Source organism: Scomber japonicus, chromosome 18, assembly GCF_027409825.1.
Source record: "Scomber japonicus isolate fScoJap1 chromosome 18, fScoJap1.pri, whole genome shotgun sequence".
Taxonomy (NCBI): Eukaryota; Metazoa; Chordata; class Actinopteri; order Scombriformes; family Scombridae; genus Scomber; species Scomber japonicus.
This window is the reverse complement of record NC_070595.1, coordinates 18937579-18957731: the sequence shown is the minus strand read 5'-3', so window position 1 is coordinate 18957731 and position 20153 is coordinate 18937579. Positions and strand designations below refer to the sequence as shown.

At 40.7% G+C, this 20153-nt stretch overlaps 1 protein-coding gene across 1 annotated transcript; it reads left to right on the top strand.

Moving 5' to 3' along the window:
• The first annotated feature begins 346 nt into the window (after positions 1-346).
• On the top strand, positions 347-18250 carry aclya (ATP citrate lyase a). Its single transcript, XM_053337910.1, has 28 exons — positions 347-460; positions 3211-3390; positions 4736-4858; positions 6269-6331; positions 6428-6618; positions 8362-8441; positions 9068-9198; positions 10187-10305; positions 10918-11054; positions 11148-11209; positions 11297-11414; positions 11519-11673; positions 12427-12520; positions 12978-13119; positions 13257-13425; positions 13509-13613; positions 13715-13911; positions 13986-14067; positions 14186-14296; positions 14419-14546; positions 14683-14776; positions 15126-15280; positions 15363-15513; positions 15613-15756; positions 15990-16103; positions 16227-16309; positions 16409-16485; positions 16579-18250. Exons 2-28 carry the CDS (start codon positions 3232-3234, stop codon positions 16671-16673), a joined length of 3279 nt encoding a protein of 1092 aa, XP_053193885.1. The 5' UTR covers positions 347-460; positions 3211-3231; the 3' UTR covers positions 16674-18250.
• The last annotated feature ends 1903 nt before the right edge of the window (positions 18251-20153 follow it).

The window sequence follows — 20153 nt, the reverse complement described above, 5'->3', positions numbered from 1 at the left end:
ACTCATTAACATCATATGCTGTTATTTACAATCATACTTATTATATACTGTAAGTACTTTTTTATTTGTTGTGTTGTGATGACTGAATACACACTACAACAACTACTACTACTTAATTACTTGTCTAAGCACGTTAACTAACGCACCCACATTCACCTCACCATATTAAAAAAAAAAAAAAAAGCCTACCTCCGACTTGTCCCAATGAGTCGTGCCGAAGAATTCCTACAATCCCTGAATGCAGCAATAGAGCATGGTGTGGAATGAGCCAATCAGAGGGCGAGAAACATCAGCCAAGCCTATCGGCAGATGGGCGATGGAGACAAAATTCACAGGAAGCGTCTCTCCTCGGCACCACTGGTCCCCACAGGCACAGAGAGTGGAGCTGCACAAGACAACTCACATCCAACCTCAAACCCCTGATACAGCTTTCAAAGGAAGAACTCTTTTTTTTTTAAAGGTGAGTATTTATCTATCCTTTTTTTTTTTTTTTTTTTACCCTGCTGCTTCCTTTAACTCTCTCTCTCTGTGTGTTTCTCTCCAGTGTCTGTTTTCTTTTTTCTCTCTCACAAAAAAAAAAAGATTAAAACAAGTTGAACTGCTCACTCTAACACATGAAACCTGTTCTCCTGCTCACTTCAAGTTTCTTTGTAACGACGAGGTGCCATTAAAAGATAAAAAAAAAAAAAAAGAAGGAGAAGAAGCATTGCTGTCTGACCGGTTTGCTAAATGAATGAATCCTTGTTCTCCAAGAAAGTGAGTCACACTCTTTGGTGTCAGTAAGTAGGTCAGTTTAAAAGTGAGAATTAGGCTTTATTTTACATTATTTTACATTATTTTAACCTTTTTCAGCGTAATGTTTGATTTTAGTGAACACTTGTGCTGACTTAGATTTCTGTCTGATATTGCACCCCTCCTCCTCCTCCTCCTCCTCCCTCAGTCATCCATCATCATCCCCTGTTTTCAGATGTAATTGTGCATCATCAGGACCGGTGTTATTGTTGTTATAGAGCAGTGATATTTAATAGTTTTGACAGCCCAGAAAGTGGATGATACATGGCACCTGGATGGGCTTTGGATAACCCATGTTTGTTTGGCCTGAAACCAGCTCCGTGGTGACTCAGGGACAGCGTTGATCAATAGTGTAAAAAGGTTCATGACAGTCCCATTAATCCCTTTAAGGAATGGCTGCCAGGTCCGCAGTACAGAGTACAGAGCAGAGAGTCCTGTTTGAGCCAACATCAGGGCTTTCAGCTTAATGAACCTCGCAGTGGAAACAGGCAGAGCTGTTACTCCACCTCTGCAAGGTTGCACGACTCATTATGGTTGACTTGAAATAAATGGTAATTAGTTGAGCCTGAAATAGTCCCATTTCTCAACATTGTTGATATTTGATTTTGGAGTAAGAAGAAGTTATTTGCCTTTCAGGACTACAGCAGGATCATCTGTTGCAATCTGGTGTTTGGTTTAGTGTGTGTAACAGGGAGTGTTTCATCAAATATCCTGTAGGAACACACCAGGACACTTACATGTAACTTCTCCAGCTTCATCCAGACTCCTGTTTGTGTTTGATCTGAGATTATAGCAGATCAGACTAAATGGATAAAACTGAAATAACCGTCTGCTCACTGGTTCCACCCTCGTGTATTTTAATATCGGTGATTGAATCCGAAGACATAACAGGTGAGATAGATGTGCTGTAAATGTTAAAAAGTTACTGCATTAAATTTCAATCTTCCTGTAAATTCACATCTTAACAGGTTTCTTCAGGAAGAACGTGATATACTCGCTTGATGTTGTGTTCCTCGTGTAGAAAGGGAGCGACACCTATCAGCGGTGGCTTCAGTCAGTGTTACTGTCTACACCAAAGTATTGCTATTGTGGACTTATCATTGAACAAAATGATTCAATTCTTCTTGTGTTATGTGTCTAAATCTAGAAAGATAAAAGTATCTCAACAGTAGAAGAAAAGAATGTAGCTGTAAGAATGATCCACATGACTGTTCATACTGTATCAGTTCATTCGGTTACACGTAGGGCTGCAAATAACAATTATGTTCTCAATTAGTCAATTAGTCATTTGGTTTATAAAATGTCAGAAAATAACCTAAAAGGTCTCTAAAAGCAGTCGACAACCCAAAGATATTCAGTTTACTATCACAGGCTACTAACCAAACCAGAAATATTGACATTTAAGAAGCTGGAACCAGATAATTTTAGCTTTTTTATTCAAAATGATCAATCAAAATAGCTGGGGAAAAAAATGTCTATCCATTGATTAATCATTGCAGCTCTATTTCCATGACTACGGCTCGATACTGTGCCGTTACATCTCCAGAGGGAAGCTGGTGCTGTGAGAAATTAGTGAATATCAGATGTTTGGTGACCTAATTGAACAAAGAGTAAAGATCACAACAACCTCTCCCTTTTTATTTTAGCAATAAAGTTTATTGCTAAGGCTTAATGATTTTTTTATTTTTTATTTTACTTCCGTCAACTTGTGCCGGTAAAGAGAAGTAGTCCATACCTGCCTCCCAAAAAATCAATAAAAATCTTTATCACTGGATGTTTGTATGTTGCTCTTCAGTGCTGGTAATAATAGGTCACTAGTGGAGTCTGGTTATTTCACTCTATATACACACACACACACACACACTCACACACACCACGCTGCTGTAGCTCCAGCAAGAATCTGATTGTTTGAGTGGCATATAAGTGCCTATTATGTCATTAGTGTGCAGGTCAAATAAACCGAGGCTGATTGGGTTAGATTTAGCTTCACTGGCTTCACTGTTTGCTGCGTAGCTGGACTCAGCGTGAGACGAACAGAAAGTGTGACTGTGCAAAAGGGACAAAAGACCTGAATCTGCACTTAGTGTGTAATCCCATTTTTCTAGCCGTCTCTCTTAATCCTGTGCAGTAAATTGTGTTAAATCAGGCAGTTTTTGTTCTGTTTTTTGATTTGGCCCTGTGGTAAATACAAATAGGAATCTGTCAGACCTTTTCTTGACAGTTTTGACAGCAGAGGAAGCTGAAATGTTGTTTTTTCTTTCCTCATTCATCAAGGAGATCGTTTTATTTATTCAGAGAGCAGTAGAACCACATTGCCCTTTAAACTTGTCTCTGTCTATCACCTGTATCTGCCTTACCTTCATCTGTCTTTCCACATCTCTTAATCTTCTCTCCATCTCTCTATCATCCATCTCTTAGGCCACTCTAGCCTAAGCAGTCATGTCGGCCAAAGCCATCTCCGAACAGACGGGAAAGGAGTTCCTCTACAAACACATCTGCACGTCGGCGGCTGTCCAGAACAGGTTCCACTATGCCTCCGTGACCGCTCAGACCGACTTTGACCGACTGGCTCAAGAGCACCCGTGGCTGCTCACGGAGGTGAGACCGTACGAAATGAGCTCTGAGAACCAGGTGTGACAAAAAAATGCATTTGGGTGATGAAGTAAGATTTTCTTTAGCTGTGTGAACAGGACCACAAATTTACTGTATAAGCCATAAATGTCGAAAGCAGAGCCTCGCCTAAGCTGGTGGAAAATGATCTGCTCTTTATGGAGACAATTACTTAGGCTGGCAGCAGAGTGGTCTCTTGGCGCTTGTTAGCTGACATCACAGCCAGCAGAGAGATCCAGCGGCTCTGTTACCTTGTTAGTGGAAATTAAGTGAAGTAAATGCAGGAGATGGAAACTACTCCGCTATTTTCTGCTCTTAATTGACAAAAAACGAGAGAGAAAATCTCACTTTCCCGTCCTGTCCTCAAGGAGGTCAGGGGTTAACTAGGGAAGGAATTAGGAATCCTTACAGTCCTCCATTTACTTCTCCTCCATAGCAACGCAGTAGCAGGTAGACAGACCGTAATAATAAAAGTTAATTTAATTACAGCATGACTCATCTTGCAGGATAAAAACCTCATCCCCCCCTGGCTCTCCCCTCACGGCTGAAGGTTTTTATCTGGAAGGAATGAGAAGGATGTAGAGGGCAGATACACGGAGATACGTGCTGCAGTAGAATTGATTAGAAAATTACATTAACTTTCACCCTCGGCCCTCTCATCCTCTGCTCACTGGCAAGCACCCAGATACTAATGGCTCCACTGTCATAAGTCATTGGCTTTATCTGACTCCTAAGTGAGATGAAGCCGGTGAGGGGAGGAGGAAGAGGAGGAGGCGGGGGGGGGGTTTGTTGGATGTAATTTTGCGTTTACGTCAGATGGGAATGATGATGCACAAGGGATTTATTCTTAAATAATGTTCAGCTCAACTTTCTCTTTTGTTATGTGTATCATTGGGGGAATCTGGGATTTGCTGATGGACTCAGATTTTTCTCTGAGTGACATCTTGTAACTTTTCTGTGTTGGATTTGTCTTTCGTGTTTTGATTTCAAAATGTTTGCTTTGAAACAGAAATGATGTCTGATGTTAAAGTAAAGAGAATGAATCAAGAGCAGTGAACAGATGTGAAATGACATTTTCATAACAGATATAATTAATGAACATCGTCACTTGGTTGATTTTCAGCACATAATTATTATGTCTTGAGAAATCATGCCTAGAAACACAGCAACACAACATTGTATTTTCTTCAGATTTACACACTTTTAAATATGTATTCAGTCAGATTGCAGGTAATTATAGGTGTTCTGAATAAAAATAAAACATAAAAAGAACAAAAAAGAAGCCTGTTGGTCCTGCTGATATAATACCAACATTTTCCTCTTCCTCCCGCAGAGGCTGGTGGTGAAGCCGGACCAGCTGATCAAGAGACGAGGGAAGCTTGGCCTGGTCGGCATCAACCTGGACCTGAACGGCGTCAAAGAGTGGCTGAAACCCCGCCTCATGAGAGAAGCTACAGTACGTCATCCCCCCTCTACCTCTCTGTTGTCTCCCTAGCCAATTACATCCACCCACCCTCCTGTTTGAGAGTGTGTACTCCTTCAATCAATATTACTCCGGGGCTTAATTCAGACCCTCCTTCTGTTGCCCTTTCCTTCACCCTCCTTTTTGATTTTTTGCATTGGTGCATTTTGTGTGTATGTTTTTCGGGTAGGGGGGGTTTGCCTGATGTGTGTGTTTGTCTAAACAGCTGCCCACATTGCTTGAGTACAGTCCACAACTGGTAGTAAATCAGTCCAGTCAGCTGAAGCGAGCGCTACCACTGAATAAACAGTCAGTCCATCTATCCAGTCAGCATAACCATGACACAAAAGATTCATCACTGTGTCATAGAGACGCCGCCGCTTTGCCTCATAAAGCAAGAAGTTATGAAGAGACTAGGATGGCTCATAAAGCATCGAAAGAAGAGCGTTAGTGGGTGTTGCAGCACTGAGATGGCGTAGACGTAGCTTTTCACAGATGAAATGAAACTGTCCACAGCTGCTGGTGGCAGTAAATAAAAATAAATAAAGCCACAGCTACTCTGTTTCAGCTTGTTAGGTTATATTATCTTTCATGCTGTCTAAAATGTAATTTAATGGAGTTTAAATAGAAGTATGAAAACATATGTATTTTTGTTCCCCCTCTATTGGTGAGCTTGTTGTAGAGAAATCATCAAGGTCACACTGTTTTGAGGAACATGTCAGAGACCAGTGACAACAGATCATTTTAATCATATCCTGTCACTTCCTTTCATATCGAATTTACAGTTTGCTCACTTCTGTTCTCTGCTGCAGTCGTCCACATCGCTTCACTTTATTGAAAGACTGTTTGATATCTTGTGTAATCATGTTACCAAAATTGGATTAAATGGAGTCATTCATATACAAATTACATTCAGAACAATAATACCTCTCTTTTTCTCTGTGAGACTGTAATGGAAGCGTCAATTTATCTGAATTGGTCTGAGCCCCCTGTGGGTTTTTCAATTCTTTTATTCCCATCTCTTCAAAATGACAACTCCCCCTCTCTCTCTCTCTCTTTTCTCCTTTTTATTTATTTATTAATTTTTCTGTTCTCTCCGGCTGGCTGCTCTGAGCCAGTCCCTGGTTACTTTGTGCCTGTTGGCCTTTAACAAAGGAATGGTGACAGCTTCAACAAATGAGCTGTGGCAGTGTTAGCGGGACTTTGCCTACAGTAATATCTGACATTTTCGTTTTCCTTCTTGAAAACCTGTCGCCTTTTTTTCCCATTTTGAAACACCAGTGCACCTGTCCCAAGTTGGGGCCCTGTGTTATTTTTATATTGTATTTTAATTTAAGAGATAAATGTTGGTGTCTTTTTTTTTACTTTTGTAGGATTTTATGATAATATTTTTTTTCTCCTCAGGTGGGAAAAGCTAAAGGTATTCTCAAGAACTTCCTCATCGAGCCGTTTGTCCCACATAAACAGGTAAATGAATCATTATGCGTAGTTAATGATTCAAGCCAGATATGAGTTTTATTATTATTTATACACTGACATGTTTTATTGCTCCTTTTTATCTAGGAAGAGGAGTTCTACGTGTGCATCTATGCTACCAGGGAGGGGGACTACGTGCTTTTTCACCACGAGGGAGGGGTGGATGTAGGAGACGTGGATGCCAAGGCGAAGAAGCTGCTAATTGGTGTGGATGAAAAGATCAGCGCTGACTCGGTGAAGAAGGAGCTGCTGACCAATGTTCCCAATGATAAGAAAGAGTGAGTTTGAAGGGGTAAAATAATTGGGAGTGCCTTTTGTAGAGATTCAGCTCTCTGTCAATGATTGAGAGTGTGAGTGGACACAATATTGGGACTATAATACTTATAGAGTCTATTGCAAAGCAGTGTAGTAACTTACGGTGTTAACTGTTTGCAAAGAGTCAGAGAGGTTTTTATTCAACAATGCTGCATAAAATAAAAGAAAGAAGACAAATACATCATCCTCAAAACTGCAGACTCGAATATAGATACTCTGAACAATCTCGACAGCATAACCAAGATATTTTGAATAAGACAAGATTAGATATGGAAATGTGCAAACTGCCAGTGATTTGCTTTTCCAAACAGTCAATCATGATTTTCGACATTAATTTATGCGTCTACTTTATCACCAACTTTACATAGAAGTGGCTCAATGCTACTAAAAGTAGAGATATTCCATTACATAATTAAACCCCCGACTGACAGTGTAAAACAAAACTGGCACACAAATAAAAGACAGAGAGAGCACTCTGATATTGCGGTGTAAGTGGGGGGAGGAGAGGGGCTGTTTGTTTCCATTAGAGAAATGACAAACTCCCTCCTCCGCTTCGCCTTTCTTCGATCAGGCTTCACCCCCCCCCCCCCCCCCCCCCACCTCCCTCCAGCTGTTTTGAACACTGCAGCTACATTCAGAGCACGTCCATTTATTTTGATGGGTGTGATACAGTGGCTCACCCGTTCCAACCCCTGCTATCCATCTTTCCAGTGATGCTCGTCTGGCCTGAACTCTCACTGTCTTGGCTGACATTGAGGAAGACGCCCCAGAAATCACTCTGCCAAACCCCCTGGCTAACCTCCTCACCCCCGTACCCCACCCCCCACCACCCCCTCTGAAAACAAAAGCAGCACTTGGCCAGTTTTCCTTCCATCAGATGCAGACATGGGAAGCTGAGTCACACAGGAGCCTGTCCCAGGGGCCAGCCACAGTCCTGACAAAAGGCTGACGTGGTTACAAAGGCTCCAAGCTGCCTGCACGACTGACAGGCAGGGGAGGAGAGCAAAATACTGCCTGCCTCCCTCCTCCTCCTCCTCCTCCTCCAGCAACCACACACTCTTCACTGCCCTGTTTTGACATGTGAAGGAGAAAACAAATTAGATTTGGCATTCTCTACAGCAGAGCTCCATGAAGCTAATTTACAGGTGGACTGTTTCCTGTCCAGCTCTGTCTTAACAATCCTTCATTGATATCGCCTGTAGTTTGTCATGGACTGAATAATGTGGGAATTGTGTTTATTTTTATTTTTACCCTCAGTAAGTCATAGAGGGAAATCGTATTGAATAGCCTGTATATGAAACAGCATATTGTACATATCCTGTCATTTAAACCAAATGACGTCCAGTAATGCTTTAAGAATACTTTTAACCTCAACTTTTATTATTCTAAGGAAACTTGGGTGTGGAGCCATTAGTCACATAGATGATAGCCAAAAAGCATAAAAGCAGTATAAAAACATACAGATAAGAATTAAGGAGATTTAACCACATGGATATAAGAAAACAAAAGGTGTAGATGAACATGAAGCAAACTGTATATGCAGTTAAGATGAATTTAAATGCTATTAAACATTACATTAATTTTTTTATTTTGTATTATTGCATTAACTGCTGGTGATGTAATGGCAGTAAGCAGACATCCCCAGTTAATTCAGGGGCTGAAGCAGCAGGTCCTAAGATGTAATGTTAAATGTCATCTCTCTACAGGGTCCTGGCCAGCTTCATTATTGGGCTCTTCAACCTGTATGAAGACCTGTTCTTCACATACCTGGAGATCAACCCACTGGGTAGGTTTTCTTTTCTTTCTTTCTTTCCTTTCTTTCTTTCCTTCTTTTTTTGAATCCTTCATTACAGGATGTGTTTGGTCTGAACAGGAAATCATGATGATGAATTTCCTTAATTGCAACACATTCATAAATATGTTATCGGATTATGAGATCGAAAAGGAAACATCAAAAGGAAACTGGGGAGGAAAACATCGATTTATTATAAACCGGCGTCTTGAAACCAAGAGCCAGAAGTTGATTTTGCCACGTTTTCAACACTGAGGAAGGAAATAAGTGAATAATGCATGCACTTGCTGTTTGATGATGGCAGTGTGTGTGTTTATAATAGAGTAATTAGGCACCAGTACATGCCCCATGGCAGCTGTTCCTGTGGATGAGGCTGGGGCTGCTGAGACTTATTCTCCCTGCTTTGATGTCCTATAGTAACAACCCTCCCACGCCCCCGCCTTCACTTCCCCATGCCGACCACCTCCTGCAGGGACAGCAGGAAAGTTATGGGTCACCTGTGCCTGTAGTCCCATAGTCTATTTAAAGATCAGACCCTCTGTTAACATTGTGAATCTCAGCATGCGGGCGTGTGTTGTAGTATAGATCCTAACACACTTCTTTTTTTTTTCTTCTCTCAGTGGTAACAAAAAAAGGAGTTTACGTGCTGGACATGGCAGCAAAGATTGATGCCACAGCGGACTACCTCTGCAAGGCCAAGTGGGGCAATGTGGAGTTCCCTCCCCCATTCGGCAGGGAGGCCTATCCTGAGGTGAGGGAGGACTGGGGGAGAGAAAACTAGCAAAGCATCAGGTTTCAGTCTGTCAGTGTCAAATAGCTGATGATGTCCTCCAAAGAGGGAAAACATAGGATGTAAAATGATAAATCTTAGAGGGGGGCCTTTAAATCAGATTATCACTACATTTATTGTAGAAAACCTCAATTTCATAGCTCAACTGTAAAATTCTACATTCATAAAATATCCAATCATGATTTACTGTTAAAATAAAGTTATTTATTACATTAATTGGTCAATGGGCAACTTTAAATTTACAAATAACAAATGTAACAAATGACTGCTGCTTTAAACTAAAGAAATAAATATGACAAAAAAAGGGTATGACTCCTAACTGAGATTTAAAACCCATCTCTAAAAATCTAAATGAACCTGCTCTTCCTCTTAAGTTCATACTGGGGGAAAAAAAATAGAGCTGGTAAGTATCTGACTATTGAATAATATACACATGAATTCACCTGCATGACAATAATAAACATAATCTGGTTAAAAATAAAGGAACTTGGCTGTTCAGCTTCTGTATACTTTGGACTTTTTCTATTTATGGCTGGTGCTTGCAGGTTCTTGTTTGAGACAGAGTGTCTGTGTACCAGACGGGTCGGTCTAATTGGGCTGCTGTGAGTGTAGAGTGGAGGAAAGGGACAGCGGGTGTCTTTGATTGGAAGCTTTTTACACTCAGCCACCAGCTGTGGCCCTGGCTTTCACAAACAACCACTCATGTACATTGCATCTAGTATCCATCTTAATGTTTATGTAATATTTCCAATTACAAGCGCTTTAAAAATGAATCCAAGCACAAATGATGAATTGGAGCTACATGAAGTGGTGCTTGTTTAGGTCTAGCTCTGATTAATGCTCTTAATCAAACACACAATATAACCCCCCCCCCCCCCCCCCCGCCTCCTCAACATTCATTTAACTATTCTCTCACCTCTTCAATGACCTTTTTCTTCGTCTTGTTCAGGAGGCTTACATCGCCGACCTCGATGCCAAGAGTGGTGCCAGCCTCAAACTGACCCTGCTCAACCCCCAGGGCAGGATCTGGACCATGGTGGCAGGAGGAGGTGCATCAGTGGTGTACAGGTACTTAGTCACAATGTCAGACCGGGACCAAACTACATAAAACAGACCCTGAATAAATAAGACACCAGCAGTCGTGTCTTTATAATCAAGCTAAATGTTTCTTCTGGTTGCTTAAAATGTCTCTTCGCTTGGGTTATATTTATATTGTTTTGATTGCACTATACATAATTAGGTATAGTTTCATGCCAGCGATGCAGCGTTTTGGTCGATGGTGCAGCTGCTCAGACTCTGCCTGTTCAGCTGCCTGCTAAATTGGATTCTTAGATGTTGCTGTTTTAGTGAGAGTCTGGAGGAATGAGCGGTGTGTCCGCCGTCTGTCAGGGGTGTAAAGCATGACAAGCAGATATCTCAGCTGTGACTAATTATTCCCTCCGTGCACTATTAAGTTGTATTTGTTTACAGTACATTTAGTGTTTTAAGTACATCCTAGAGTTTAGTGTTCAGGGTCTGAATAATCTGACTTTTTTTAACTACAGCTCAAACAAAGGAACATTGATCATTACAGTGGTGCTACCTCCCAAAAATCCAGTATCCCAGGACAGGAAATAGATAGCTGCTATTACTATCGCTTTTTCCTCTCTGTGGGTGACGGATGTATACCTCTCCTCCTAGTGACACTATCTGTGACCTGGGTGGGGTTGACGAGCTGGCCAACTATGGGGAGTATTCAGGAGCACCAAGCGAACAGCAGACCTACGACTACGCCAAGACCATCCTGTCTCTGATGACCAGACAGAAGCACCATGACGGTAGGAAAACTGCTTCATGATAACCTTCTGTGTGTACTGAAAGTATTTTTTTCCCCCTCTAATATAAGGTTTCTATTATAACTATGCTTTCAGGAAAAGTACTGATCATTGGGGGGAGCATTGCAAACTTCACAAATGTTGCAGCAACATTTAAGGTAGAGAAGCACTTTTTTTGTAATAGGCTCAATACATACTTACTAAATGTTGAAGTTCTTCACTTAGCTTTTCCTTTTCCTTGTTAGGGAATTGTTCGAGCCATTAGAGACTACCAGGTGCCACTTAAGGAGCATGAGGTCACCATTTTTGTCCGCCGTGGAGGTCCCAACTACCAGGAAGGTCTCCGAGTGATGGGAGAAGTCGGTATGTTCTTTTTTGATATGTTTTGAAATTAATCTTGAGTGCATTTTTGTCTTCAAGCACCTACTGACTTTCATGCACCGCACTTAATTTGATTCTCCCCACAGGCAAGACCACTGGGATCCCCATTCATGTCTTTGGCACAGAAACTCACATGACTGCCATTGTTGGCATGGCACTGGGCCACCGGCCAATTCCCAACCAGCCTCCTGTTGCAGCCCACACTGCCAACTTTCTCCTCAACTCCAGCGGCAGCACATCGGTATGACATATACTGGCTCCACGCAGACAAATAGGCTGTCACGATGTGGCGTCGATTCCTCGCACAGTCAATTTACATCATCAGATCCACCAATAGTGTGCTACAGTTTAGTGGCAGAGTGAGCAGAAGACTTGCATGCCACAGCCTCTGTTTAAGTCACTGTTGTCTTGTCCTTTTAGTGAAGCAGGCCATGCAGTTAGGTTATCAGAGGCCCAGTGGTTCTTTTGTATGAAAGCATTTTAGGGCACTGTTGACTGCTCTCACTCAAATAGTGAGACCAGAGTCAGGAACGCACGGTGACTGCCCCGAGGCATCCATTAAGAATGTGCAGTGAGTGTGTTCGCCTGTACTTGTGTGCACATACACGTGTATATGCCTACTTACTTCAAATTTAGAGGCAGGTATATGATAGAAAGATTACAACAGAGAATTTGGCTATTACACAGCTCTACGTAGATATCCTTCACAAAGCTCTTGTGGTGTAGCCAATGACACAGAAAATCAGAAACACTCAGAATCACTGTGTGTCTCGTGTGCAAGTGATATGTTATATAATGACCCGAGGGTTTGAAGCTTGCCTGTTTTAACAAGTTTAAGACATTTAACGGACGACTGTTATGCCAGTTTTAACAGTGAAAGCAGGCCAATACTCAACAGACCTGTCCTTGTTAACATAGACACTTCGGGGGTTTTTGTAGTGTGTGTGTAGCTGAATAAAAAATTAATGAATATTGTTGTTCTTGTATTTTCCAGACTCCAGCATCCAGCAGAACTGCTTCTTTCTCTGAAAACAAAGCAAAAGTTGAAAGCTCTCCAGCCAAGAAGGCCAAAACTGGAGCTCCAATCGGTGGGAAAACACACACAGTGGGAAATCTTTGAAGGCTTTGAAGTGTTTTCAGACATGGTTCCACTGCTGGGTTGCATAATAGAGAGATGGAGGGATTGTGATCATGTATGGTTGAGTTCTTAGGTATTACAGCTCCCCCTTTGGACAGCAAGAGGTCCCTGCAGGCCTAACTCAATAAAATGGAAGTTGACACTGTTCAGATCTGATCAGATAAAATTACATCTAATCTGTGCAATCTTTAAAACAGCATTTTTAAGTACTGCTGAGATAAGGCATCAAAGCAGTGTTATATTTACTGATGGCATGAATGGCCTGTCACATTTTAGCACTGGGAACTATTGTACAATTGGCCTATGGCATATTTGTGCATGAGAAGTAGAGGAAAGAAATGGGTCTATAGATCATATCCATTTTAGTGACCTTGTTTTCCGTTTCCATCTGCTTTTTTCCCCCCTAGCCAAGGGAACTACCCTCTTCAGCAAACAGACAAAGTCCCTAGTGTGGGGCATGCAGACGAGGGCAGTGCAGGGCATGATGGATTTTGACTACGTCTGCTCCAGAGATGAGCCATCTGTCGCAGCCATGGTCTACCCGTTCACGTAAGGGCGCTCTATCCTTTTTGTTTTCTTTGGTTTACTGTCAGTAAAACAACTCTTAAATACACATTTAGGAATCTCCTCATAAATGAAGTCCTTTCACTGTGTGACCATCACTTTTCTACATTGCTTCATTCCAGTGGAGACCACAAACAGAAGTTCTACTGGGGCCACAAAGAGATCCTCGTCCCTGTGTATAAGAACATGAGCGATGCCATTAAGAAACACCCAGATGTGGATGTGCTCATCAACTTTGCCTCTCTGCGCTCAGCCTTTGACAGCACCATGGAGACCATGCAGTACTCACAGGTAAAAGTCCCTCCTGCGCCATCTGCAAGCTATAAAATAAAGAAAGGTTTTAAAGTTAAACCTTTCGGGTAAATTACTTTCAGATTCACACCATTGCCATCATCGCAGAAGGCATCCCCGAAGCCCACACCAGGAAGATCATCAAGACAGCCGATCAGAAAGGTGTCACAATCATCGGACCCGCAACTGTTAGTCTTGCTTCACTTCTCCCAATATTGCTCAGTATTTCACTCTGTGTTTTTTTTATCTTAGCAAACCAGCAAATCTCTGTGTTTTTGTTTTTCTCCAGGTTGGAGGAATCAAACCAGGCTGTTTCAAGATCGGGAACACAGGAGGCATGCTTGATAACATCCTCGCCTCCAAACTCTATCGTCCAGGCAGCGTGGCCTACGTGTCCCGCTCAGGCGGCATGTCCAATGAACTCAATAACATAATCTCCCGCACCACTGATGGCGTTTTTGAAGGTGTGGCCATTGGTGGAGACAGGTATGTGACCATTTCATCTGCAGTATATTAACATGTGGGTTTGAATTGGTGTCTAATTAAGGAGTTTTCTGCAGATACCCAGGCTCTGTGTTTACTGACCACGTGCTGCGCTACCAAGACACTCCTGGAGTGAAGATGATTGTTGTACTGGGAGAGGTGAATAATTAACTACACACGCACACACACACACACACACACAAACAGAGGTACCTGCAGCTTCAATCAGCTATTGATTTGTACTGCTACAGCCTGTGTTTGTCTCTACCCTCTACAGATCGGAGGCACAGAGGAGTACAAGATCTGCCAGGCGATTAAACAGGGCAGGATCACAAAGCCAGTGGTGTGCTGGTGTATTGGCACCTGTGCCACCATGTTTTCCTCAGAGGTGAGAGGGCAGATGGGCAGTCTGGTGCTTTTCAGGCACTGCCAAGCAGCTATAGATCGAGAGAGATTTAAAGACTCTTTTCATGACATTTCTGACTCATGTTGCACCTTTTTTTCCCTTAGGTCCAGTTTGGCCACGCAGGAGCTTGTGCCAACCAGGCTTCTGAGACAGCAGTGGCTAAGAACCAGGCACTGAAAGAGGCCGGTGCCTTCGTACCCAAGAGCTTTGATGAGCTGGGAGAAGTCATCACGTCAGTCACATTCAGTCCTTTAATTCATAATAACAAAAATATTGCTCAGGATATCATTTTCAGATGGGTTTGTCAGTGTTCTTTTGTAATCATTATTGATCTCATCTTAGCTTTTGTATCTTTTTCATCCATGTAGATCTGTATATGATGACCTTGTTACCCAAGGAGTCATCCAGCCAGCTGAAGAGATGCCTCCTCCCACTGTGCCAATGGATTACTCTTGGGCAAGAGTGAGTATGCCAGCACACTGGAAAGGCTTTCTTTTAAATCTCCCTATTTAGCATAACACTTGATAAATGGTTTATAACTCAGTATAAGTAGTTTTAATAAGATCATTAAATTACATTTTCATTTAATAATGTACAGCACATCTGTAATAAATTATTATTTTCATTATCGATTGATCTTAGGATTAATCTTGTTAAAAAAGCTGTTAGTGCTGCAGTTCTGTGAATAGTATTGTTGACAGATATAAATAATAAACACTTCAAACTATATTAGTGTGTTTTTTATATTAATACAGCTAAAACACAACAAGTTGAGTGACTTTTTTCCTTGTTGCGTCTGTTTTCCCTGCAGGAGTTGGGTCTGATCCGTAAACCAGCTTCCTTTATGACCAGTATCTGTGATGAGAGGGGTCAGGAGCTCATCTATGCAGGCATGCCCATCACTGAGGTCTTCAAGTCTGAAATAGGTCTGGGAGGAACTCTTGGGCTTCTTTGGTTCCAGAGGAGGTAAGACTCTTTACCCAGTTTTTGTGATAAATGAACTCCTGAGAAACCCAGGAAGCCCATAACCATTATTCCTTGTGTGTAGGTTGCCCAGGTACGCTTGTCAGTTCATTGAGATGTGCCTGATGGTGACCGCTGATCACGGCCCTGCTGTTTCTGGTGCCCACAACACTATCGTTTGTGCCCGAGCCGGCAAAGATCTCATCTCCAGCCTCACATCTGGCCTCCTCACCATCGTAAGAAACAAGAATTCATTAACTGCATTTACTGACAGCAAAAGTCCAATCATGAGTAAATCCCATTTTAACATCTGTAATATATATTTTTTTTCTTAGGGTGACCGCTTTGGTGGTGCTCTGGATGCTGCAGCCAAGCAGTTTAGCAAAGCATTTGACAGTGGCATGCTGCCAATGGAGTTTGTCAACAAGATGAAAAAGGATGGAAAGCTGATCATGGGCATTGGGCACAGAGTCAAGTCGGTGAGTACCACGACTCCTTAGCATGTGTGTATCAACAGCAGAATTACTGTCAAATTAGAGTTTAGCACTACTATTAAAGAACATCAGGAACAGTACTGTACTATACTGCAAATACTGCCCTGGGAGCATAAATGTCATCAGAAAAACTAGTTGGTATTTCTTGAGGGGGGAAAAAAAAGATTTATTGGAGGAGGAAGATTTTGAATAAAAATGAATTTTCTGTACCACTTCAGATTAACAATCCCGACATGAGAGTCCAGATCTTGAAGGACTTTGTGAAGCAGCACTTTCCCTCCACCCAGCTGCTGGACTACGCTCTAGATGTAGAGAAGATCACCACCTCCAAAGTAAGACTTAATACTTCATTTTTATTTTTTACAGCCTTAACTAAATAGTGACACACTCATTTTTTTTAAAATTCCACAATCCTTTTTTTTTTAAACCCCTCTCTGTTGGTTTTGTTGTATTAGAAACCCAACTTGATCCTGAATGTGGATGGCTTCATTGGTGTGGCCTTTGTGGATCTGCTCAGAACTTGTGGTGGATTTACACGGTAAGCCAAAAAATACTTTACAGTTTAAACCTGTTCTCTCATATTTAAAACCTGTCTTTTTCATTATTCATAAATTCTTCTCTCTCGTGCTCACCACAGGGATGAAGCTGACGAGTTTGTGGAAATTGGAGCTTTGAATGGCATCTTCGTCTTGGGACGCAGCATGGGATTCATTGGTGAGTTGATTCTGATATGATACAGTATGCAACATGTCAAACACTCTCTCTTTCTTGTATGCTAATCAATTCTTCCATTCTGTATCTCCTCAGGACACTACCTGGACCAGAAGAGGCTGAAGCAGGGTCTGTATCGCCACCCCTGGGACGACATCTCCTATGTGCTCCCAGAACACATGTCCATGTAATCAAACTGACTAAACCAGAGAAGTGCCAGCCCTCTGTCTCCAGTGTCTCCTCAACCCACTCGTCAAACCCCCGCCCATACTATGATCTGCCACCATAAAGCAGTGGCATAATGTAGGCAAGATATTACTGTTAGTATAGCTATAAATGGCAAATATCAAAAGGGAGTATTTCAAGAGTAAATTTTTAGTTTTGGAAACCTGTTAGTGCTGCAGTCCTGTGAATAGTAAGAAAACCTGCTAAACTGTGAAGCTCCAGTCAGACAAAGTCAAGGTCTGATGATATATTAATGCAGTTAAAATGGATTATTGAAGCGTTCAACACTACCACTGCTACTCTTGTGGCTTCTGCAGTAAAGTTACTGCTATTTAAAACATTACATCACTGTATAATCCCAGCATGTGTGTCTGTATCACAGACTGTTGTGTCTCTGTGCAGCTGTCTCCATCGTGCCACTTGAGAATCATGAGCTTGTTCCACAGGGTGAACATGTAGTGCAATAACGCCTATAATATGAGAACATACTGTAGATCAGAGCTTTATTTATGTATAGGTGTATTAATTGTGAAAAGGAAACGGTACGAGAATGTCGTGATTTTTCCATAATGTTTTCACATGGCGGTAAAAAGGAAGCAGCAGTCAGCTTACTGTTGTTAATGGGACCATTTTATGAGTCATTCCTGGCATTCGTTTGCCATTTGCTGTTCCCGGGAAATATTCTCTGTCATCTGGTGGAAAATGTGGTGTATTTTGGACACTGTTTTAAATGTAAGCTATAACAAATATTAAATGTATTTTTTTTTCTTTCCCTAATTAGTTAAACAGATAAGGGAATTTTTGCCGAAAGCCCCAGGAAACCATTAGCATAGTGCTTTCCTCTGTGAGAAACTGACTACAAAAAGATATATATTCACTGTTTTTAGGTCTTCTGTCGTGACATTAACATCAATGCACTAATCCCAGCACTACAAGAAAGGAGTTAGTTTTAATAAGTAGAGGTTTTTTTCACATATTTTTTCACAATTCATGTATTAGGTCCTATTATTATTTAAGATTGTTCCATTTCTCTGTTAGAGTAAAGCCATTTAAAGGTCTTTACACGCCTTATGTTGAACATGTGCCATCTATTACCCACTGACTTTCTTTCTATTTCAACAAAAATCCATTCAAATACAGGAAAACTGGAAAAGAAGGGTCATCTTTAAAAAAAGAAAAAGAAAAAAAAAGAAAGCAAATTGACCTTCCAGATTGTCATGTTTGTATCCAACAGAGTAACTTTTTAGACAATCTGGATTTTAGATTTAGATCTCACTGCTATTCTTTATAAAAATATACTTTTAACAGAAAAATGATCTGTTTCTGAGGCCACAAAGAAAGCAGTGTGCCAGGCCTCACCCAGTCTCCTGATTTTTTTGTGAATGTTACACAACTGTAGAAGAATTCTGTGGACAACCAGAGACCTCACCAGTGTTGTTGCAATGTTTTTGTTTGTTTCGATGTGAATTGAACGTGCCTCCGTGCTGATCTGTTGTGTGTCGATAACTGTGTAATTGAGTCAAATAAAATGTAATTAATGTAATGTAAGAATGCAGTGGTATTTGTCTTTGAACTAGGGCTCACAATTATTTTCTATTTTAATCATTTTGTCTATGAAATGACCAAAAGTTGTGAAAAATTTCCCCGAGCCAAATGTGAGTGATTCAAATTACATGTTTTGTGTGACCGACATTCCAAAAACCCAGTCCAATACCCAAATGTATGCAGTTTACAAGGATTATAAAAACCAAGGAAAACCATAAAATACTCAAATTTGAGAAGCTAAAATCAACACTTGGAACACCAGTAAATGTTAGGCTCTTTTTTTTTTGTACTGAATGAATGCTCAGCATCACGTCACTCCAACATTTAAGGACTTTAAAATATTTTATGTCTCTCTCCATATCTGAACATCTTCGTATCTGCAATTCAGCACACACATATCTACTAAGATCGTCTCCAGCTATTACATATGTAGAATCTGCAACTATGTAGGGATATAAATGTCTCTGTGACATTTTAAGTTTTCAAACGCAGGTGTAACAAATAACATGATGATAATGTTTGCATTTACATCATCCGTGACCCAACACATCCTGGTACAGAACAATTCAGTACAGTTCACTACAAGACCCTTTAGTGTAATAATATAACCTGTGTGCCTTAAACTTTTTTAGATTTTTTTTTTTACATATGTCCTACTGTTCCAACAAGCATGGCTGCTGTGTGCTGTGTTTGCACCTTTTTATATTGCATATTGCACTTTAATGCCCTTATAGATTATTAATGTTTTATTTGTGTATTAAATTGTCTTAAGTGTTTTTATGCCTCAGGGAGTGCTATCTAAATATCGTTATATTGTTGTCTTACCCTCATTATAATGACAATAGCAGAATGATGCCATTGTACATTTGACATATTATGCATATGTTTTAGCACACCTAAATGAAATAGACTATCCTGTTATTACAAGTTAAACCTGTCATCACGAGCTCTAGTGAAAGTGTAATGTCTGTTTTTAGGCCATAAGAAAAAAGGGAGTACACTTCTTTGACACCCATGATAAATATAAATAAGTTATATATGCAGAGAAATATGAAGCTGTTGATTAATTGCAGACTTGAATGAATATGCAACAGAGTTTGTGTCTAAATGCAGCGTGTGTGCAGCTCACAGGTCCAGACCAATGATCCAGATTCAGACCAGCACTAAAGGCTGTTGACGTCAGACGCGGTTACGCCTTTCTCTACTGCGCATGTCAGTGTTCCTGTCTGTGTTTACCAAGCTGAAGTAAGTTTCGTATTGGGAAAACGAACGCTTCATTTGTCACCGGAAACGACGCCGAAAGGCTTGTTTTAAGTTGTTTTTAAATATTTAACATGTTCAATTGCTGTTTAAAATAATTTGAAATCAATATTTTTTATCATATTCTGTAAGTAAATCATGACGTGGGCACATGGGCTTAAATGGTGGCACAGTACCAATTAAACCCATGGCAGACTTTTGACTTTTTTCATAAAATTATATTTTATTATATATATTATATCCCAAAATCTACATGAACTAATGCATACATTTTCAAATGACAGATAAATCTTACTTTATAATAAATGATTGCGCTTATAAATCATGTCAGCATCCATGAAAAACACTTGAACTTAGATTTTGGTGGGCTTAATGGATACACACTTACACCAAGAGCTAAAACATTTGTTAGTAATCAAAGAGTAATCAAATATAATACGTTATATTATTTTAATAATAATTAATAATAGAAATAGTTGCATTATGTATGAATAGGGTAACTAATAATCTGCCCCAACCCGGTTAACAGTCTATAACACTTATTTAACAAGAAAATCAACCTTTTGTTTTTGTTTCAGACTAAATGAATGACACTGACATCTGCGTTGCATTTAAAACAGAGCAACATGATTTTACATGCA